General features: G+C 45.8%; 2 protein-coding genes across 2 annotated transcripts in view; one reads left to right on the forward strand and one right to left on the reverse strand.

Annotated features, from left to right (window-relative positions):
- The window catches only part of LOC141060642 (dynein axonemal heavy chain 3-like), a 2,648,786-nt gene that overhangs the window by 2,238,197 nt on the left and 386,713 nt on the right, over positions 1–23,876 (forward strand). The window lies entirely within an intron of this gene.
- Positions 21,656–23,393, reverse strand: LOC141060633 (uncharacterized). Its single transcript, XM_073556947.1, has 2 exons — positions 23,245–23,393; positions 21,656–23,134 (listed from the first exon to the last, which is right to left on the reverse strand). Exon 2 carries the CDS (start codon positions 22,897–22,899, stop codon positions 21,715–21,717), a length of 1,185 nt encoding a protein of 394 aa, XP_073413048.1. The 5' UTR covers positions 22,900–23,134; positions 23,245–23,393; the 3' UTR covers positions 21,656–21,714.

The following is a 23,876-nucleotide window of genomic DNA, read 5'->3' on the forward strand; positions in this document are numbered from 1 at the left end:
GGAGGTGGAATAAGATTATGCAGGTGAACAACTGGCTACGTCGATGGTGCCGTCAGCAATGATTTGGATTTCTGGATCACGGAGTGAATTACCTATACGATGGACTACTTGCTAGAGATGGGGTGCACCTTACGAAGACTGGAAAACATGTATTTGGAAGTCGCCTTGCTACACTCATCAGGAGAGCTTTAAACTAGAACAATGCGGGAAGGGAAGCAAAAGGCCAGAAAAAGCCATACACCTGATGAATGCTATTGAGAACTCTGCTATTAGAAGTGGAAAGGAAGAACAAAAGAATCTACAGTAAATAATAAAAATATTGGAGAAAGAGAAACCAATTACAAACTAAAATGTTTCTATACATGGGCAACAAACAAGGTGAATTGGAACTACTAACGCAGGAAAAGAAATATGACGTCATTGGAATCACTGAAACTTGGTGGGACAATACACATGATTGGAATACAAGGCTGGAAGGATACAACTTATTTGCAAGAAATAGACTTGATAAACAAGGAGGAGGTGTCGCATTGTATGTTAGAAATGCGTATATCTGCACAGAGATTGAAGCTTCAGAGACTCGGTGTTAGGAGTCAGATTTCTACCTCTCCTATGTTGAAATCTAGACCCTTACATTCTGCAGTCTCCTGCGCTTCATCTGCTGCAGAGGAGATAGCAGAGGAGAGTGCCTTGCGGCAACTCTCTCCAGAGGCTAAGTCCTTTGTTCCCTTAACTGAGCATGCTCATGGGGCAAACTTCCATTGGAGTTCGGGAGTCAGGTGCTCAGGTCCTGTGTCGAGTCCTATTGGCTCCTCTTGGAGCCTTGGAGATTTCCGGAAGGTCCCGTTTGGTATAAAAAGCACACATGGCTGTTCCACCATGCGCTAGTATTTTTCAGACTTACTGCTGTTTGTTTGATGATGGATGCTTGGACTGGTGAGTGACTTATTAAGAAACCCCTTCCCTCTGATAATACTTTTGTGTGATTGATTGCTTCCTGCCAGTAGTAGCGCCAACGCCAGCGTCTAGCTCCATCTTGCTCAGCAGCTTAGCATCTGCATTGCACCAGCGTTATTGCAGCGCCTTACCAGCGGCTCAGTTCTTGCCGCGCTGCAGTTGCAGCTTATCTCTGCGTCCGCTGTTGCGATGCCACACACCTTATTTAACGGTAGGTCTAGACGGAGTAGTCCTGTTGTCTGAGGCTACTCCTGTGACCCTGAATACCGTGTCTGCATCGCTGAGACTCTGTGACCCTGAACAGACTCAGCGTTTTGTGTATGCTTTTTGCCTGCAGCTCTGTGAGTGTAACAGAGCTTGCTTTAGTGCACATTGGGTGCAGTTAAACCCTGTGCACATTACCGCCATAGTGCTCTGCATCTACTAGCTGCAGTTTTCCATTCTCCGCACGGTGGACCCCGAGCGGCGAAGGCACTTTATTCATATTTTTTATTTAGTGCCATCCGCCACTCCAAACAATGGGAGTTCTGTGGAAACTGTTTAGGTAAGAATACAAGGACAGAATAATGGAAAGGACACCATTGTAGGCATTTACTACAGGCCGCCTGTGCAAGCTGAAGATATGGATGAACTCTTTATGCATCAAATGGCCAAGTTCTCCAAAAAATATGACATAGTTGTCATGGGAGATTTCAACTATCCTGACATTTGTTGGGAATCTCTCTCAGGCAAAACTAACAGGTCAAGGAAATTCTTATCCTCTCTTGCTGACAACTTTATCTTCCAAAAGGTAGGGGAGAAAACAAGGGGAACTGCTACCTTGGATCTAATCCTTATAAACAGGGAGGAAATGGTTGAGGAGGTAAAAGTGGCTGGGACCCTAGGAGGTAGCGACCATACTATTTTAAAATTTTGGATAACTAGAGGAGGAAGACCTGTGAAGTTTCAGACGTCAAGGTTAGATTTCAGAAAGGCATATTTTAAGGGATTCAGAAAGAGAATTGGAGGTGATCCAATGGCTGGATATCCTTAAGGACAAAAATATCCAGGAAGGATGGGAAATCTTGAAAAATGAAATTCTCAAAGCACAATCATTAACAATTCCGAAAAGAGGGAAGAATAGGAGGCATTTAAGGAAACCAAGATGGATGAACACAGAACATAAGCACATGCTAAAAAGGAAGAAAGAAATGTTTATAAAATGGAAAAAGGAAGGCATGTCTAAAGAAGAATATAATGCTGTCTGCAGAACCTGCAGGGCACGAATCAGACTGCTAAAGCTGACAATGAATTGAGGCTTGCAAGAGATGTCAAAAACAATAATAAAGGATTTTGGGGATATGTCAAAAGTAAAAGAAAAGTCAAAGATGTTATAGGATTTCTACAGGATGAAAATGATGAAATGGTAAGACAGGATGTTGAGAAGGCCGAACTTTTAAATTCCTATTTTGCATCTGTTTTCTCTCAGAAAGGAAATGTAACATCAACTATTCTTCACTGTCCTATTAAGGGAATAGAAGAATCCAGAATATCTATAAACAGAAATATAGTGAGGCAACACTTAGCTAACCTAAATGAATTCAAGTCTCCAGGTCCAGATGAATTACACCCCAGAGTACTGAAGGAGATAGCAGAAGAAATTTTTGAACCGCTCTCCATAATCTTTGAAAATTTGTGGAGAACAGGAGAAGTCCCAGAAGACTGGAGAAGAGCAAATGTTGTTCCTATCTTCAAAAAGGGGAAGAAGGTGGACCCAGGCAACTATAGGTCGGTGAGTCTGACTTCTATAAAAGGAAAGATCTTTGAACAAATTATTAAACAACATGTATGTCAGTACCTGGATAAGAATGAAGTGATTAAACAGAGTCAGTATGGGTTTGTATCTAATAAGTCATGTCAGACTAACTTAATTTCCTTCTATGACAGAATCACTGATTGGTTGGATCAGGGAAATGCTGTAGATATAGTATATATTGACTTCAGCAAAGCATTTGACAAAGTATCTCACACAATCCTTGTTGAAAAAATGACTAGGTATGGAATGGACAAGGTAACTGTTAGGTGGATTCATAACTGGCCTAGTGATCGGACCCAAAGAGTAGTCGTAAATGGCTGCACATCCAGTTGGAAGAATGTCTCAAGTGGGGTACCACAGGGCTCTGTCCTGGGCCCTGTATTGTTCAACATCTTTATCAACGATTTAGATGAAGGAATTGAAGGTAAACTGATTAAATTTGCTGATGACACAAAGCTAGGAGGGATAGCTAATACTAGAGAAGAGAGAGAGAAGATTCAAAAAGATATAAATAAACTGGAGAAGTGGGCAGCAACTAACAGAATGGTTTTTAACAGGGAAAAATGCAAAGTACTACATCTGGGCAATAAAAATGAAAAAAGCATATACAGAATGGGAGGAATAGGGCTAAGCAACAGCACATGTGAAAAAGACTTGGGTATACTAATAGATCACAGACTGAATTTGAGTCAACAGTATGATGCAGCAGCAAAAAAGGCATATGCAATTCTCGGATGTATTAACTGAAGCATTCAGTCTAGATCACGTGAAGTAATTATTGCCCTCTACTCCTCTTTGGTCAGACCTCATCTGGAATACTGTGTCCAGTTTTGGGAGCCACATTTTAAAAAAGACATCAACAAACTGGAGCAAGTTCAGAAAAGAGAGACCAGAATGGTGACCGAACTACAAACCCTGTCTTATGAAGAAAGGTTGCAGGATTTGGGAATGTTTAGTTTGCAAAAGAGAAGACTGAGAGGAGACTTAATAGCTGTCTACAAATATCTAAAGGGCTGTCACATTGTAGAAGGATCATCTTTATTCTCATTTGCACAAGGAAAGACTAGAAGCAATGGCATGAAACTGAATGGGAGAAGACACAGATTAGATATCAGAAAAAACTTTTTGACAGTTAGAGTGATCAATGAATGGAACAGGCTGCCACGAGAGGTGGTGAGTTCTCCTTAAATAGAAGTCTTCAAACAGAGGCTGGACAGATATCTGTCTGGGATGATTTAGCGAATCCTGCTTTGAGCAGGGGGTTGGACCAGATGGCCCAGGAGGTCCCTTCCAACTCTACGATTCTATGATTCTATGACCGCCGAGGTCGTTACACGGATTGCTGTATCGTTGCTGTGTCGTTGAGTAGATCTGCCTGTTTGACAGCTTACTAGTGACCATGTAGCGACGCACCAGTGATCCTTACCAGGTCATATCATTGTCGGTATCGCTGAAGCATCGCTATGTGAAATGGGACCCTTAGTTTTTAAACAGGCAGGAAAATGTTTACAGAAACCAACAGTTATGATCCTGTAACGTCCTGTCTGTGTACTTTCTTTTGTTTCACCCCCACCTGCCCAAGAGCTGAGGTATGATCAGACTATGTCCATGTAAGGTCAGACAAAGCCCTAAACAATGAAAAGCCAGGGCACATTTACTATATATGATTATCTCAGCACAGGAGCTTTTTTTAACATATCCAATAGTGAAACTTATTTTTATTCTGAGATCTACTGATTAAAGTGTTTGTAGGGAAACCCCTTTAAATTTGGTGTGAATGAGTTCCAGTGAGATGTCCATTCTATTACCAAACACTATCACCTCATACTGTCCAACTTTCTTCTTTCAAATGTGACAGAATCCACTACAAATGTGAACATAGCCTTACAGTAGTGTTAATTAATGCTAACAGGTGGACAGGATTATCACTTCTTTTTATGGGCATTACAGAAGAGAAGAGCAGAAAACTGCCACTGCCTAAAGTGCCTAAGAGGTTGCCATGAACAGAGCCACTACAATCATATTGCATGAAATGAGCTCCAGCTTTCCAGGGACATTTGAATGGAATTCTCAGAAAATGAAATTATTTAGATGTATGTTATAAATAATTGAGCCAAACATTACGGCTTCTGAACAGGCTCCTATGTATAATTCATGGCAAGGTCAATGAGGTGTTTTGCAGTAAGCTTTTCGCTGTGTTAAACCTATATTATTATAACAATTACTATAGTGATAAACAGGGCTAAATGCTTTACTTTCACCTAACAACTGATAATTGTTACCTTCAAACTTTAAATGGTTATCGGCTTAAAAGGATGTACGGTAAGTAAGCTTTTATAATGTTATATTTGGAATTTTCTCTATCAATATGATCATTTTTTGTGCCTCAGTTAATGGGAATGCAAAGTTTGTAGGAGCACATGGAAGGCAACGCTAATGTTTTGATTAATGAATAAAGTTGGCAATATACATAAAGATTGTATACAGATATGATTGCAAATTCTTAACTAACCTGTGAGCATACTTTTACATTGAAGTAGTAGTATGGCTGTAAAGGTGATTATTTCCAAATAAAAATGATGTATTTTGGCAGTCAGGAGAAATCTATTGTAGAAATCATATGCAAATCAAGCTGGATGGGCCCTGGGTACATGTCAATGGATGGTAGTTCAGTGGTTAGCACTGCAGCCTTTCATCAATGGAGTCCTCTATGTTCCTGAGTTTGTATGTTTTCCCTGTGTTTGCGTGGGTTTCCTCTGGGTTCTCTGGTTTTCTCCTACATTCGAAAGACATACTGATAGAGCATCTAGATTATGAGTCCCAATGGGGACAGTGATAACAATATCTGTAAAACACTGATGAATAGAGTTGAGCGAAACGGGTCGAAAAATTTCAAAAGTCGCCGACTTTTGGCAAAGTCGGGTTTCATGAAACGAAACCCGACCCTAGGATGAGGTCGGCCACGAGGTCGGCGACTTACGCGCCAAAGTCACGTTTCAAAAGTTTGTTTTGCGCTCTTTTTCAGCCAATCAGGATCCATGGACACTGTGGGCAACGTGATGACATAGGCAGGGGTCACCACCATCTTTCAGAAGGGCATGCAAGTGATTGGCTTGCTTTGGTGGGCGTCACAGGGGTTATAAAAGGGCGTGCACGCCGACCGCCATCTTACTTCTGCCGATCTTAGCATAGGGAGAGGTTGCTGCTGCTGATTCCGTAGGGAGAGTGTTAGGCAGGGAAGAAGAAAAAAAAACTGCTTCTGCTGCTAGCGATTTTGCCTGTACAACACACCAGTCACTGTGTGTGCAGTGCAAGGGGAGGCTATATTGTGGTGGATCAGCGGTGTTGGTTGTTAGGCTGCCTTCTAAGGCTTCCTGACAGCTGCATTGCTGTTTACCCACTGCTCTGCAAACTGCTTTTTTAAAAGCAATCCCAATTTTTTTTTTTGTCCTGCTGAGGTACTGAGCGTGCATTTTTTCACACCATACAGCGGTGTACGCTCCTCACACAGTACCGTTTTATCACAGCCACAGTGAAGCTATCTGTGTGTCACTCTGTGAGAATAAGTCGAGGACATGTTCCGTTCTTACAGACCTGCACCTACTAGTTTTGTCTAGCTTTCAAACAGTTAAATATATTTGCTGTTTGATCACATTCAAAACTATAGAGAGACAGCATGTGTCAGTCTGTATACTTAAAAAACACGGAGCTTGACAATTTTATGTACACCGGACAGCCGTGTACGTGCACGCTCCTCTCAGTACCGTGTAACGGCTGTTATCACGGCCACAGTGAAGCTATCTGTGTGTCACTGTGGAAGGATAAGTGGAGGACTTGTTCCGTTCTTACAGACCTACACTCTAGGGAGATTCCTATTCTGCCCAATTCTACATACACCTTGTAGTTTGTGATACACTAGCCAATTTCTACCTGTGACATAGCGCTCTGATATTCAGTGGGCCTCACACAATCCAAAAGTGTCCAGTGTCCACTAGTGTGTGCAGAAATTCAAAATCTCCCTTATCCTGAAGTCACTTTTTTCACACCTGTGCCATCGAGCCTGTGACATAGCGCTCTGATATTCAGTGGGCCTCACACAATCCAAAAGTGTCCAGTGTCCACTAGTGTGTGCAGAAATTCAAAATCTCCCTTATCCTGAAGTCACTTTTTTCACACCTGTGCCATCGAGCCTGTGACATAGCGCTCTGATATTCAGTGGGCCTCACACAATCCAAAAGTGTCCAGTGTCCACTAGTGTGTGCAGAAATTCAAAATCTCCCTTATCCTGTAGTCACTTTTTTCACACCTGTGCCAACGAGCCTGTGACATAGCGCTCTGATATTCAGTGGGCCTCACACAATCCAAAAGTGTCCAGTGTCCACTAGTGTGTGCAGAAATTCAAAATCTCCCTTATCCTGAAGTCACTTTTTTCACACCTGTGCCATCGAGCCTGTGACATAGCGCTCTGATATTCAGTGGGCCTCACACAATCCAAAAGTGTCCAGTGTCCACTAGTGTGTGCAGAAATTCAAATTCTCTGTGATCCTGTAGTCACTTTTTTCACACCTGTGCCATCGAGCCTGTGACATAGCGCTCTGATATTCAGTGGGCCTCACACAATCCAAAAGTGTCCAGTGTCCACTAGTGTGTGCAGAAATTCAAAATCTCCCTTATCCTGTAGTCACTTTTTTCACACCTGTGCCATCGAGCCTGTGACATAGCGCTCTGATATTCAGTGGGCCTCACACAATCCAAAAGTGTCCAGTGTCCACTAGTGTGTGCAGAAATTCAAAATCTCCCTTATCCTGTAGTCACTTTTTTCACACCTGTGCCATCGATCCTGTGACATAGCGCTCTGCTATTCAGTGGGCCTCACACAATCCAAAAGTGTCCAGTGTCCACTAGTGTGTGCAGAAATTCAAAATCTCCCTTATCCTGTAGTCACTTTTTTCACACCTGTGCCATCGAGCCTGTGACATAGCGCTCTGATATTCAGTGGGCCTCACACAATCCATAAGTGTCCAGTGTCCACAAGTGTGTGCAGAAGTTCAAAATCTCTGTGATCCTGTAGTCACTTTTTTCACACCTGTGCCATCGAGCCTGTGACATAGCACTCTGATATTCAGTGGGCCTCACACAATCCAAAAGTGTCCAGTGTCCACTAGTGTGTGCAGAAATTCAAAATCTCTGTGATCCTGTAGTCATTTTTTTACACCTGTGCCATCGAGCCTGTGACATAGCGCTCTGATATTCAGTGGGCCTCACACAATCCAAAAGTGTCCAGTGTCCACTAGTGTGTGCAGAAATTCAAAATCTCCCTTATCCTGTAGTCACTTTTTTCACACCTGTGCCATCGAGCCTGTGACATAGCGCTCTGATATTCAGTGGGCCTCACACAATCCAAAAGTGTCCAGTGTCCACTAGTGTGTGCAGAAATTCAAAATCTCCCTTATCCTGTAGTCACTTTTTTCACACCTGTGCCATCGAGCCTGTGACATAGCGCTCTGATATTCAGTGGGCCTCACACAATCCAAAAGTGTCCAGTGTCCACTTGTGTGCAGAAATTCAAAATCTCCCTTATCCTGTAGTCACTTTTTTCACACCTGTGCCATCGAGCCTGTGACATAGCGCTCTGATATTCAGTGGGCCTCACACAATCCAAAAGTGTCCAGTGTCCACTGGTGTGTGTGCAGAAATTCAAAATCTCCCTTATCCTGTAGTCACTTTTTTCACACCTGTGCCATCGAGCCTGTGACATAGCGCTGTGATATTCAGTGGGCCTCACACAATCCATAAGTGTCCAGTGTCCACAAGTGTGTGCAGAAATTCAAAATCTCTGTGATCCTGTAGTCACTTTTTTCACACCTGTGCCATCGAGCCTGTGACATAGCGCTCTGATATTCAGTGGGCCTCACACAATCCAAAAGTGTCCAGTGTCCACTTGTGTGCAGAAATTCAAAATCTCCCTTATCCTGTAGTCACTTTTTTCACACCTGTGCCATCGAGCCTGTGACATAGTGCTCTGATATTCAGTGGGCCTCACACAATCCAAAAGTGTCCAGTGTCCACTAGTGTGTGCAGAAATTCAAAATCTCCCTTATCCTGTAGTCACTTTTTTCACACCTGTGCCATCGAGCCTGTGACATAGCGCTGTGATATTCAGTGGGCCTCACACAATCCATAAGTGTCCAGTGTCCACAAGTGTGTGCAGAAATTCAAAATCTCTGTGATCCTGTAGTCACTTTTTTCACACCTGTGCCATCGAGCCTGTGACATAGCGCTCTGATATTCAGTGGGCCTCACACAATCCAAAAGTGTCCAGTGTCCACTTGTGTGCAGAAATTCAAAATCTCCCTTATCCTGTAGTCACTTTTTTCACACCTGTGCCATCGAGCCTGTGACATAGTGCTCTGATATTCAGTGGGCCTCACACAATCCAAAAGTGTCCAGTGTCCACTAGTGTGTGCAGAAATTCAAAATCTCCCTTATCCTGTAGTCACTTTTTTCACACCTGTGCCATCGAGCCTGTGACATAGCGCTGTGATATTCAGTGGGCCTCACACAATCCATAAGTGTCCAGTGTCCACAAGTGTGTGCAGAAATTCAAAATCTCTGTGATCCTGTAGTTACTTTTTTCACACCTGTGCCATCGAGCCTGTGACATAGCGCTCTGATATTCAGTGGGCCTCACACAATCCAAAAGTGTCCAGTGTCCACTTGTGTGCAGAAATTCAAAATCTCGCTTATCCTGTAGTCACTTTTTTCACACCTGTGCCATCGAGCCTGTGACATAGTGCTCTGATATTCAGTGGGCCTCACACAATCCAAAAGTGTCCAGTGTCCACTAGTGTGTGCAGAAATTCAAAATCTCCCTTATCCTGTAGTCACTTTTTTCACACCTGTGCCATTGAGCCTGTGACATAGCGCTCTGATATTCAGTGGGCCTCACACAATCCATAAGTGTCCAGTGTCCACAAGTGTGTGCAGAAATTCAAAATCTCCCCTGTCCTATAGACACCTTGTACCTTGTTTTACATTACTATATAGTTTGTTGGATTTTGTCTACATTTCTACAAAAAATAAGGAAGGCTGGTGGAAGAGGCCGTGGAATTGGGCGGGGGTTGGCAGCTGGTAATGATAGTGTTGGTGGTGGATCTTATGGTAGTGGCAAGAGCAAAATAGGACCGAATGCAGGAGGTGTTGAGCCTGCATCATCATCTGGCTCCATAAGGCTTCGAAGGCTTAGTTTTCTAGGAGTTGGCAAACTGCTTTTAAAGCCAGAGCATCAGGAAAAAGTTTTGTCTTACATTGCTGACTCAGCCTCCAGCTCTATCGCCTCCTCTTCTGAAGTTGTAAAAAGTAAAAGCACTGAGTCGTCATTGGAGTCTCATGTTCATGAACCACACCTTTCCTTGTGTCCTTCACCCCAACCAAGATTGAAGGATGACGCAGGCCATACTACTGATTACTCCATGGAGCTGTTTTCACATACCATGCCTGGATTATCAAGTGAAATGGTGAATTACCCAGGCCAAGATGAATCTGACATGGAGTGCACTGATGCACAGCCGCTGATAGATGATTCTGCTGGTACATTCACTCAGAGCACTACATTGTCCTCGCAGTGTACAGAGCCAGATTCTGACCCTGATGAGACTCAGGTGCCCCTTCCTGCACACTATACCACCATACACGGTGACACAGAGGAAGGTGCACATGACATTGAAGAGGAGGTGATGGATGACCCAGTTGTTGACCCAGATTGGCATCCATTGGGGGAAGAGGGTGCTGCTTCCAATAGCTCAGATGAGGAGCATCCACAGCAGACATCGACATCGCAACAGCTGTTATCTGGCAGGCCCGGAGCACTCCAAAGACAGGTTCCAAAAATCAAAAGAGTTGCTGGACAGCTTGTCCAGAGGGTCAAAAGATCACAGCGTGCTAGGCCGCAAAATGTCTGCCAAAGTAGGAAGAGTGCAGTGTGGCACTTTTTTGAACAAAATCCTCATGATCAGGCCAAGGTTATCTGTAAGAAGTGCGCAAAGACCTTTAGCCGAGGGAAAAATCTGAAAAATTTGAATACCAGTTGCATGCTTAGACATTTAACCACCATGCACTTGCAAGCGTGGACACAACACCAAACCTCAAGTGCCACATGTGCAACTGATCACAAAGAAGGTAGTCAGCAACGCTACATTGTTTCCCTCACTGTAAGCCCACCGGTTAGCACAGCAGCAAATGTTGAGGTGTCGTTGCAAGGCCACAGCAGTCAGGGAATCCCACTGTTATATCAACGAAATACTGAATCTAGGCCATCAGAAAGAACACCAACTCCATCACCATCATCAACCCTCTCTCAGTCCGCCCTGTCCACCGCTACTTCCACCATATGCAGCTCTCAAGTCCAGCTCACCCTCCCAGACACTATGAGTAGGTCAAGAAAGTACTCAGTCTCTCATCCGCGTACACTGGGTTTGAACGCCCACATTGCCAAACTAATCTCGTTTGAGATGATGCCCTATCGGTTGGTGGAAAGCGCAGCTTTCCGCGAACTCATGGCCTATGCAGTACCACGCTATGACCTACCCAGTCGCCACTTCTTCTCTCGCAAAGCCATCCCAGCCCTCCACCATCATGTAAAAGACCGCATTGTCCATGCACTCAAGCAGTCAGTGAGTGGAAAGGTGCACCTCACAACTGATGCATGGTCCAGTCGGCATGGCCAGGGCCGTTACGTGTCCATCACTGCGCACTGGGTTAATGTGGTGGATGCAGGGTCCACAGGGGACAGCGGTGGTGGGACAGTGCTGCCTAGCCCACGGTATAGGAAACAGTTGGCTGTAGGCGTTCGACCCTCCTCCTCCTCCTCCAGAAGCGAAAGCTCGTCCACAGAGCGCAGTCGTACGAGCACTCCATCTGCAGCTGCCACTGTTGCACACGAGGTGTCCCCCTATCAAGCAGCTAGTGGAAAGCGTCAGCAGGCTGTGTTGCAGATGATGTGTTTGGGCGACAGACACACCGCCGAGGTGCTGGCCGAGTACTTGAATCGACAAACTGAGTCATGGCTGGGCAGTGTACATCTTGAGGCAGGCAAGGTAGTTAGTGATAACGGCCATAATTTTGTGGCAGCCATAGCCCTTTCAAAACTCAGCCACATACCTTGCTTGGCTCACATCTTGAACCTGGTGGTGCAGTGCTTCCTCAAAAATTATCCGGAGTTAACAGCCCTGCTCCAGAAGGTGCGAAGACTGTGCGCGCACATCCGCCGGTCGCCTGTACACTCCGTTCGTATGCAGAAGCTGCAGCGATTGCTCCACCTTCCCAACCACCGCCTCATTATCGACATTGCAACAAGGTGGAACTCCACCCTGCACATGGTGGAGCGGCTGTGCGAGCAGAGGCAGGCCATAATGCATTTGTGGGAGGATACACGGCCAGGCACTTTGAGAGCAGACATGGAGTTGACAGGTGTGCAGTGGTAGAAGCTGAAAGACCTCTGTAAAGTCCTTCAGTGTTTTGAGGAATGCACACGGCTGGTAAGCGCAGACGACGCCATCCTAAGCATGAGCATCCCACTTATGCGTCTGCTCATGCAAACTTTGACGCACCTTAAGGAGCAGGCGTCTGCAGCCAATGTTGATGAGGAGGAAGAGGAGGAGGGAATCCTTGATGACATTCAGCCATTGTCTGCTCAGGGACCTCTCCTGGACGAGGTGGAGGAAGAAGAGGAGGAGGAGGATGATGATGGGGATGATTACTTAGGGGAGGAGGATGCATCTCGTGGGGCAAGTGAAACTGTTGGCATGGCAAGGTCTGGTACAGGGTTTGTGCGTAACTGGAGGGATGTGGATTTGCCAGAAAGTGCTCCTCCAACCAGCACTCGCAGTGCATCATTGACACCGGGAACATTGGCCCACATGTCAGATTATGCCTTGCAGATCCTAAAAAGGGACCCCCGCATTGCCAAAATGATGAACGATGACGACTACTGGTTGGCCAGCATCCTGGATCCACGCTATAAAGGCAAATTACAAAACATCATGCCACAGGAGAACCTTGACCTAATATTGGCTAATAAACAAGCAACTCTGGTAAATCGGTTGCTTGAGGCATTCCCAGCACACAGCAGCGGTGATGGTTCTCACATGAGCCGTACGGGCCGGGGGCAGCTTGGCAGAGGTGTTCGTGGTGCACACAGCAGAAGTGGCGTTGGAGACAGAGGTTTCATGACAATGTTGTGGACTGATTTTTCAAGTACCGCTCACACAACTGGTAATACTGCATTGATGGAAAGTGACAGGAGACAGCAGTTGTCAACTATGGTTACAAACTACTTTTCCTCCCATATCGATGTTCTCCCACACAGGTCATTCCCCTTTGACTATTGGGCCGCTAAACTGGACACCTGGCCTGAATTGGCACAATATGCCTTACAGGAGCTCGCTTGCCCAGCTGCAAGTGTGCTATCGGAAAGAGTCTTCAGTGCAGCTGGATCAATCCTGACAGAAAAAAGGACCCGTCTGTCAACCCAAAATGTGGATGATCTAACCTTCATTAAAATGAACCATGCATGGGTTTCCAAGGATTTTGTCCCACCTTCCCCTGATGACACATAGGGTGACAGAAAAATGGCTTGCTTTGGTCCACCTCTTCCTGGGACTTGACCTATTTCGCCTTTTGCATCAGCTGAATGTCCAACATCAACATATGCCACTTTCTAAAACTCCCTAACTGTGCTGCCTCCCCCCCCCCATGGCCGGGGTCACCACCTAGCGCACGACACCGTGCGAATGCCGTTGCCCTGGACAGGTGGGTAGGCCGACTCTTGGGCGCGGGCACTGGCACAGGGTCCCTCATAGTGCAATCAAGTGTCTCTGACTGTGGTGGTGCACACCCGCCGTCAGACACACCGCCGTACTATGAGGGGCCCAGTGCCAGTACCGACGCCCACGAGTGGGCCCCCCTTGCTTGGGCAGGGCCCCAGCATTTGCAATCTTTACCTCTCCCTGCTCCTCCGCTGTGTAGTCTGGGCCATCAAATCCATACTGTGCCTGACACCGTCTGAGCCTGCCTCCTGATGTATAGACATATATTTTGAATGTGTACGCTATCCATACATGTTATGCGGGGATACGGTACCCTTTCTCACCTTTGTGCAATCACGTGCAATCCATACTGGGCCTAACACCGTCTGAGCCTGCCTCCTGATCTATAGACATATATTTTGAATGTGTACGCTATCCATACATGCTATCCGGGGATACGGTACCCTTTCTCACCTTTGTGCAATCACGTGCAAGCCATACTGGGCCTAACATGTCTGAGCCTGCCTCCTGATGTATAGACATATATTTTGAATGTGTACGCTATCCATACATGTTATCCGGGGATACGGTAACCTTTCTCACTTTTGTACAATCACGTGCAAGCCATACTGGGCCTAACACCGTCTGAGCCTGCCTCCTGATGTATTAACATATATTTTGAATGTGTACGCTATCCATACATGTTATCCGGGGATACGGTACCCTTTCTCACCTTTGTGCAATCACGTGTAATCCATACTGGGCGTGAGAACGGCTGGCGAGCTGTTAAGCAAGCTACAGCACCTGTGGTTTGCACACGTAAGTTTTTCATTTTTTTCAGGAATGACGGCTAGGCCTAATTCCGGAACTGCGGTTGACCTGCACTTACTGGGAAATCATCGTTTGCGGGTAATAATTGTAATCAGTGATCCCCATCGCTAACGTTGTTCAGCGGGTTATCTGCACCTGTAAGCGACTAACGCTGGCCTTTTCAGTGTAGCGCACATGCAGCCACGGACATGTAAGGGCATGACACACCAGTTATTGGCCAATCTCATGTGCCAGAGCCTCACGTGTCCCTCTAGTAAGCCGGACTCGGACCGCGGGGCATGACGGAGTCTCGTTCGTTAACGGAATTAAGCTTGCAATGTGTGCATCTTTTATGTAGCTGGCATGGTTGAGGTTTCCCAGGTGGAGTCAAATTTAACCATAGGCTCCACTCCTGGTGGTGCCCTTCTGGACATTCCTTTAAGGTTCAGCTTTGCAACCATACTGCCCACGTAAAACAAACACTTTGCCTTCATGAACACTGTTTGGAGGGTCATGACTCGTGGGAATAACGCCGCCCAATCAGTTAACCTGCTAGAGAGATCCTTCGTTGCTCCCAAGCATGACATCACACTCCCTAGGAGGAAGGTAATGCCACTGATGCCCAGCCACTGCTCGATGAATCTGCTGGTACATTGACCCAGACCACTACATTCCCCTCGCACGCTACACGGCCTGAATCTGACCCTGATGAAACTCAGGTTACCCTTCCCATATACAGTTCCATCTTACACGGTGACAAAGAGGAAGCTGCAGATGAAAGTGCAGGTTCGGCCCACCCACCATCAGACACACCACCGTACTATCAGGGGCCCTGTGCCAGTGCTTTCGCCAACGAGTGGGCCCCCCCTGCTTGCTCAGGATCACAGCACTTGCAAGGTTGAAATACTGTGCAGTGAGATGGAAGATGGGGACGACGAGGAGTCCAGACTAGTACAGGGATTCCCTAGCGAGGAGACTTATTTGATTGTTTTCAATGTTGGGACAGCAATTTTTGGGGAGCACTATACTCTGGAGAATGATAGATGGGGCCCACCATACACCGGAACATTCCAAAGGTGGATATCAGACACTGGAGCAGCATTTACAGGGCCCATTATACACTAGAGCATTAGAAATGGGGCCCATTATGTTTGGAGCATTATTTGGGCCCATAAGACAGTGGAGCTTCATCCATGGGGACCAACATATACTGTAGCATTATGTGGAGCTCATCATATACTGTTTCAAACATTATATGGGACCAATGATTCTGTATGGAGAAATAGATGGGCCTCGTCATGAGTAGTGTTGAGCTTTCCGATACCGCAAGTATCGGGTATCGGCCTATATTTGCCGTATCGGAATTCCGATACTGAGTACCGATACTTTTTTCGTATCGGATACCGGAATCGGAAGTCCAAAATGCAATGAGCCACTTTTGTGGCTCTGATTGGCTGCCGAAATGACGTCATCATGATGCGCTGTCTTTGCGCATCATGATGCGCCGTCAGTTTGGGCCATCGGGGGGGCTGTGCCGACTGTCCGGTGGTCTGTGCAGGCTCCGGGGGTCTGTGCCGGCCTGCCGGGGGGCTGTGCCGGCCTGCCGGTGGTCTGTGCAGGCTCCGGGGGTCTGTGCCGGCCTGCCGGGGGGGCTGTTCCGGCCTGCCGGTGGTCTGTGCAGGCTCCGGGGGGGCTGTGCCGGCCTGCCAGAGGGCTGTGCCGGCCTGCCGGGGGGCTGTGCCGGCCTGCCGGTGGTCTGTGCAGGCTCCGGGGGGCTGTGCCGGCCTGCCGGTGGTCTGTGCAGGCTCCGGGGGGCTGTGCCGGCCTGCTGGTGGTCTGTGCAGGCTCCGGGGGTCTGTGCAGGCATCGTCCGATGGGACTACAAGTCCCATCAGGCGATGCCTGCTACCATGACAGTGATTGACACATTAGCCAATGATGGGACAGTAGTAGTCCCATCATCCGGCTAATGTGTTGAATGTAAAAAAAAAAAAAAAAAAAAAAAATTTACATGCTACATACATGCTACATACATGCTACATACATGCTACATACATACAACATGCATACTACATATATACTACATGTAACATACATACTACATGCAACATGCATACTACATACATGCTACATACTACATGCATGCTACATACATGCTACATACTACATACATGCTACATACTACATACATAATACATATATACTACATGCATGCAACATACATACAACATATATACTACATGCATGCAACATGCATACTACATATATACTATATATACTACATGTAACATACATACTACATATATACTACATGCTACATACATGAAACATACACACTACATGCTACATACATGCAACATACATACTACATACATGCTACATACATACACACTACATGCTACATACATGCAACATACATACTACATACTACATACATGCTACATACATACTACATATATACCACATGCATGCAACATGCATACTACATATATACTGCATATATACTACATGCATGCAACATACATTTTTAAAAAAAAAAAAGTCCCTAGTCTTACTTTATGCCATTGCTGCGTGGGAATTTCCCACGCAGCAATGGCATAAAGTGAGACTAGGGACTTTTTTTTTTTTTTTTAAAGTGGTGGAGGAATACAGTGCGGAAGGATACCTACCTTCCTTCATTGTATTACTGGAGCTGGTAGAGAACGGTAGCATCAGCTGATGCTGCTGTTCTCCACGCAAGATGGACGTGGGACCCTCGTGGACTTCTGCGGATCGGGGTAAGTATATTGGTGTTTTTTTATTTTGATATTTATTCCTCAAGGGGACAATGGCTTCGGGGATCAAAGTGACAAGTGACGGTGAGTATGTACTCTATGTTATATGTACTGTATGTCTATATGTATGTATTGTATGTAGTATATATGTATGTTGCATGCATGTAGTATATATGCAGTATATATGTAGTATGCATGTTGCATGCATGTGGTATATATGTAGTATGTATGTAGCATGTATGTAGTATGTAGCATGTATGTAGTATGTATGTTGCATGTATGTAGCATGTAGTGTGTATGTTGCATGTATGTAGCATGTAGTATATACACTCACTGGCCACTTTATTAGGTACACCTGTCCAACTGTGTGTTAAGACTTAATTTCTAATCAGCCAATCACATGGCGGCAACTCAGTGCATTTAGGCATGTAGACATGGTCAAGACAATCTCCTGCAGTTCAAACCGAGCATCAGTATGGGGAAGAAAGGTGATTTGAGTGCCTTTGAACGTGGCATGATTGTTGGTGCCAGAAGGGCTGGTCTGAGAATTTCAGAAACTGCTGATCTACTGGGATTTTCACGCACAACCATCTCTAGGGTTTACAGAGAATGGTCCGAAAAAGAAAAAAAATCCAGTGAGCGGCAGTTCTGTGGCCGGAAATGCCATGTTGATGCCAGAGGTCAGAGGAGAATGGGCAGACTGGTTCGAGCTGATAGAAAGGCAACAGTGACTCAAATTGCCACCCGTTACAACCAAGGTAGGCAGAAGAGCATCTCTGAACGCACAGTGCGTCGAACTTTGAGGCAGATGGGCTACAGCAGCAGAAGACCACACTGGGTACCACTCCTCTCAGCTAAGAACAGGAAACTGAGGCTACAATTTGCACAAGCTCATCGAAATTGGACAGTAGAAGATTGGAAAAACGTTGCCTGGTCTGATGAGTCTCGATTTCTGCTGCGACATTCGGATGGTAGGGTCAGAATTTGGCGTAAACAACATGAAAGCATGGATCCATCCTGCCTTGTATCAACGGTTCAGGCTGGTGGTGGTGGTGTCATGGTGTGGGGAATTTTTTCTGGGCACTCTTTGGGCCCCTTGGTACCAATTGAGCATCGTTGCAACGCCACAGCCTACCTGAGTATTGTTGCTGACCATGTCCATCCCTTTATGACCACAATGTACCCAACATCTGATGGCTACTTTCAGCAGGATAATGCGCCATGTCATAAAGCTCGAATCATCTCAGATTGGTTTCTTGAACATGACAATGAGTTTACTGTACTCAAATGGCCTCCTCAGTCACCAGATCTCAATCCAATAGAGCATCTTTGGGATGTGGTGGAACGGGAGATTCGCATCAGGGATGTGCAGCCGACAAATCTGCGCCAACTGTGTGATGCCATCATGTCAATATGGTCCAAAATCTCTGAGGAATGCTTCCAGCACCTTGTTGAATCTCTGCCACGAAGAATTGAGGCAGTTCTGAAGGCAAAAGGGGGTCCAACCCCTTACTAGCATGGTGTACCTAATAAAGTGGCCAGTGAGTGTATGCAGTATGTATGTTACATGTAGTATATATAGTATATATGTAGTATGGCTCAGTGGTTAGCGCTGCAGCCTTGCAGCGCTGGGGTCCTGGGTTCAAATCCCACTAAGGACAACATCTGCAAGGAGTTTGTATGTTCTCCCCGTGTTTGCGTGCGTTTCCTCCCACACTCCAAAGACATACTGATAGGGAATTTAGATTGTGAGCCCCATCGGGGACAGTGATGAAAAATGTGTGCAAATCTGTAAAGCGCTGCGGAATATGTTAGCGCTATATAAAAATAAAGATTATTATGCATGTAGTATATATGTTGTATGTATGTTGCATGCATGTAGTATATATGTATTATGTATGTTGCATGCATGTAGTATATCTGTAATATGTATGTTACATGTAGTATATATGTTGTATGTATGTTGCATGCATGTAGTATACATGTATTATGTATGTAGCATGTAGTATATATGTAGTATGTATGTAAGGCTAGTTTCACACTTGCTTTTTTTTGCAGCGCGTTTTTCCCGCAAAAAAACGCATTAAAAAAACGCATACAAATGCATACAAACGCTGCGTTTTTTTCCAGCATTTTAATGCGCATGCAGGAAAAAAACGCAGCGTTTTTGCGCGTTTGTATGCGTTTTTTGTGCGTTTGCGTTTTTTTACAGATTTTTGAAAAACCCCACAAAAAAGAAAAAACAACCATTCAACAACACACAAGACCAATGGGACTTCATTGTGGGTGTGGTATGTTAATATATATAGACCCTGTCTACAGTATTCTTCACATTTGCTTGATTCTTCTCGTGACCATGGATCTGCGCTGGAAGAGTTTTCACTTCAACTTGGATTTGGACATCGCGATGGCTCAGGCGTATGCAGTTGCTTGCCATGAACAAAGGAAGAGAGAGAGGCAGCGAAGACGGCGGCGTATGTGGATACATCCGATTGTTGAACTCCGGGAGAGCCGTGGGGCATACCACACCCTCTACAGCGAGCTACGTGCAAACCCGGAGAAATTTACTGATTATATCCGGATGTCCCACGAAAGTTTCATGGATTTGCTTGCTCGTGTCCAACAATCCATCCGGAGACAGGACACACAGCTCCGTCGTGCGATTCCTCCTGAGGAACGGCTACTGGTGACATTACGGTATGTTTTAAAAACAAAGGGGTGTGGTCTGATGTTTTTTTTTGTAAATTTAGTATTCAAAACCTTGGGTAATTAGTTTTCGTGAATGTACTAATATTTTTTTTTATAGTTTTTAAAAATAATATACATAAATATTAATTTTACTTCTTTGTCTGTTCACAGATTCCTGGCGACTGGAGAAACCCTATCCTCACTACACTTCCAGTACCGTATTGGAATCTCTACCTTGTCTGGAATTGTTGCTGACACCTGCCGGGCTCTCTGGAATGTTCTTTGCCCAGAATTTATGCCCCTGCCCACCGCTGAAAAGTGGATGGAAATTGCTGACAAATTCTGGACAGTATGCAATTTTCCCAACTGTTTGGGAGCTGTTGATGGGAAACACATACGGATCATCAAACCCCAAAGAACGGGATCTGAGTACTATAATTACAAAAAGTACTTTTCAATAGTACTCATTGCGATTGCGGATGCCGGATGTATGTTTGTAGCAGTGGACATTGGAGCATTTGGCCGTGGTAATGACTCGCAGGCTTTTAAAAACTCAGACATGGGCCGGAGGTTGTATGGCAACCAATTTAATTTCCCTATGCCACGGCCTCTTCCTCACACCGAAGCTCCGCCACTGCCCTTTGTAATGGTTGGCGATGAGGCTTTTCAAATGTGCGGAAACTTACTGAAACCCTACTCCAGCCGGGACTTGGACCACACCAAAAAAATTTTTAATTACAGGCTGACCAGGGCCAGAAGAACTGTCGAGTGTGCTTTTGGGATTCTTGTTTCCAGATGGCGAATTCTGGGCACGGCCATTAATCTTAAACTTGAAACAGTCGATGAGGTGGTGAAGGCCTGTGTGGTTCTACATAACTTTGTGATGGCTAAAGAGCACCCGACCTTTGAACTGGACGATGATGCTCCTAACCCATTGCCTGAATTCACTCAGCACACTCTCAGGTCATCCGTTGAAGTTGGCCAAATGAGGGACAAATTTGCGGCCTACTTTATTTCTGATGTAGGACGGGTGCACTGGCAAGATGAAATGGTGTAATGTTGTTGTTTATGGTAATAAAAATCCTTATTTGATACCATTACTGAGTGCACTATATTTTTTAAACTCCAATTAATTAAAAAACTTCCCATGTATAACTGAATTTTGTTATGTTCACACACCTGGGCAGGTAAATACACATACGAGTTAAAATGCAGCATTGCTAGTCTGCGTGAAATATATTGGAATGAGCAAAGCTGCAGGCCATGAATCAGGAAACCATTTAAGAGAAAATTGTGCAACTAGTTTAAAACAAAGTATGTGATTTTCTCAAAACACAACCCTCAAAACCCAACCCCAATGAAAGTCCATGGGGAATACAAGTCAGCATTGAGTGGATGAATGTAATCTGCTCATGTAATCTGCTCCATTACAAGTTATTACACTAGGCCTTGGAATGACTATACTAGGCCGTGGTATTTCAAATATGAGTATAGTAGGCCTTGGGGCTAGTAGTATAGTAATATGTGAAATACCACGGCCTAGTATAGTCATACCAAGGCCTACTGTAATAACTCGATTTTTAACAACTAGCATCTTGTTTCACAAAAAACAAACTGGTGAAACTAGAAAGAAACTTATAGTTTCAACAGTTTGTTTTTCATGAAACCAGATTCTATTTGGTAAAACTAGAGTTATTACACTAGGCCTTGGAATGACTATACTAGTCCATGTTATTTCACATATGACTATACTAGCCCTTGGGTTGGTTTTTAACATGTATTTACCCATCAGTGTGTGTGAGCGGCGCAAACAACATTAATGAAACTTATTAATGGTGAACCACAAATGTAAATTTATTTTTTATCACAAAAAAAAAAATAAAAATTATTTTTTACGGCGTTTGGGGGCAGATGGTTTCAATTTGGGGGTGTGCAGGGAATATGCAACACTTGCAGTTGAAGACGGTGTTTGAGGGGAAGGGGCAACAAAACTTGTGGGGGAAGGTAGTCCAGTTAAGGGAATTAAACTTGGAACACTTGTAGGAGAGGAAATCTGTTCATTTACATTAGTTGTAATGGCATGTCGCCGTAGGCTTGTGTGCCTGGACCGACTTTGGCCCAATGCCCGCCTTGATTGATTTCGCCTTGAAGTAGGGGCAAATATGGAATGTAGGTCCCCCGTCTGCTGGTATGGCTGCTGCTGCTGAGGTGGCGGCTGCTGCTGCAGAGGTGGCGGCTGCTGCTGAGGTGGCGGCTGCTGCTGAGGTGGCGGCTGCTGCTGAGGTGGCTGCTGCTGCTGAGGTGGTTGCTGCTGCTGCTGAGGTGGCGGCTGCTGCTGAGGTGGCTGCTGCTGCTGAGGTGGCGGCTGCTGCTGAGGTGGCGGCTGCTGCTGAGTTGGCTGCTGCTGCTGAGGTGGCTGATGCTGCTCTTCGTTGTCAGTGCTCGTCCTTGCAGGAGGACTGGTGGCGGCAGTGATGGCCCAGGTTTGCAGAGTGGTGGTGGCAGGGCTACTACATGTTGTTGTAGCGGCAGGGCTGTTCCACGTTTGCCTAGTGGTGGCTGAGCTCCACGCATGCATGGGATTGGCGATGGTGCTCCAGACAGGAGCAGCGCTTGCCATGGTGGTGTCGGTGAAGTGACCAGCTGCACTCAGACTTGTGGTGGTGTAACGGTGGGTGTCCTGGCTTTGAAGAGAGGTGTCCGTGCAGTGGTATGCAGCACAAGTCGGTAGTGAGGTGAAGCGAGTCAATGGTGGCACAGGTGGAAAGGACACCACTGACTGCTGACCGTACCGATTATGCTGCATAGCCTGCAAGAAAGCATTGTTGCAGGCCTGCAGCACATTCAGCTGTTGATCAGGACTAAGGTGTTCCGCCATGCCCTTTTCAATCTTACTAAAAAAATGGTGTGCTGGTCTGTTGAGGTCGGCCTCCAGACGGTCAAGGCGCTGTTCTACAGAATTGAAGCGGTGTTCAAAGTGGTTAAAACCACGTTCCATTAGTGCAAAACCGCTTTCAACTCTGTCGGACAGTGACTTGAGGCTGGAATTAAATGTCTCGCTCAAATGCATAAACTCGGGCAAGACATTCCTGTCCAAGGCCCTCTGCCGCTGGCGGGTAGTGCCCGCATAACCAGTGGCAGAGACCTGGGACAGGGGAACACCTGATGGCCCAGCTTCCTGGTCACCAGCTGTGTGTGTGGCTGACCTGCAAGGTGCTTCCTGGCTGTCGGATGGCTGGGACGGGTCAGAGGACGTCCGAGGAAGGACCGCTCCAGGGCCAGGTTGCAGGGTGCTGCTCCAGGTGCTGTGGAAGAAAGGAAAATCATTACTACCATGCCTTTACAAGAAGCATCAGCTGTGGATTAGAAAAACACAGATTAATAAAAATAAAAACCCAAAATGTATAATACTTACGATCTTGTGGCAAGGACCGGTCTTAGGAACTGCAACGCGTGATAGTGACGGTATCTAGTTCTGGTCCTTGACGCAGATCCACTGCGAACCTGGCCCTCAGCACGAACATCACTGTTGAAGCGGTCCTTGATCGAACGCCAACGTGTTCGGACTTTGTCCACTGTTGATAAAAAAAAACAGTGCCGTCAAGGACAACAGTCACTGCGGCACAATGTAGCAATACAATACTCAAAGCAGTCACTGTAGACCCCGATGACACTGTTGGGTTTCCTGCTAGAATACGCCAAGCACGAAACCCAACAGTGCCGTCAAGGACAACAGTCACTGCGGCACAATGTAGCAATACAATACTCAAAGCAGTCACTGTAGACACCGATGACACTGTTGGGTTTCCTGCTAGAATATGCCTAGCACGAAACCCAACAGTGCCGTCAAGGACAACAGTCACTGCGGCACAATGTAGCAATACAATACTCAAAGCAGTCACTGTAGACCCCGATGACACTGTTGGGTTTCCTGCTAGAATACGCCTAGCACGAAACCCAACAGTGCCGTCAAGGACAACAGTCACTGCGGCACAATGTAGCAATACAATACTCAAAGCAGTCACTGTAGACCCCGATGACACTGTT

The sequence above is a fragment of the Dendrobates tinctorius genome, unplaced genomic scaffold, assembly GCF_039654945.1.
Source record: "Dendrobates tinctorius isolate UK_male_01 unplaced genomic scaffold, ASM3965494v1 ptg000241l, whole genome shotgun sequence".
Taxonomy (NCBI): Eukaryota; Metazoa; Chordata; class Amphibia; order Anura; family Dendrobatidae; genus Dendrobates; species Dendrobates tinctorius.

Coding starts and splice junctions, on each gene's coding strand:
- LOC141060633 (XM_073556947.1), bottom strand. CDS start 22,899: ATGCATTTGAGCGAGACATTTAATTCCAGCCTCAAGTCACTGTCCGAC.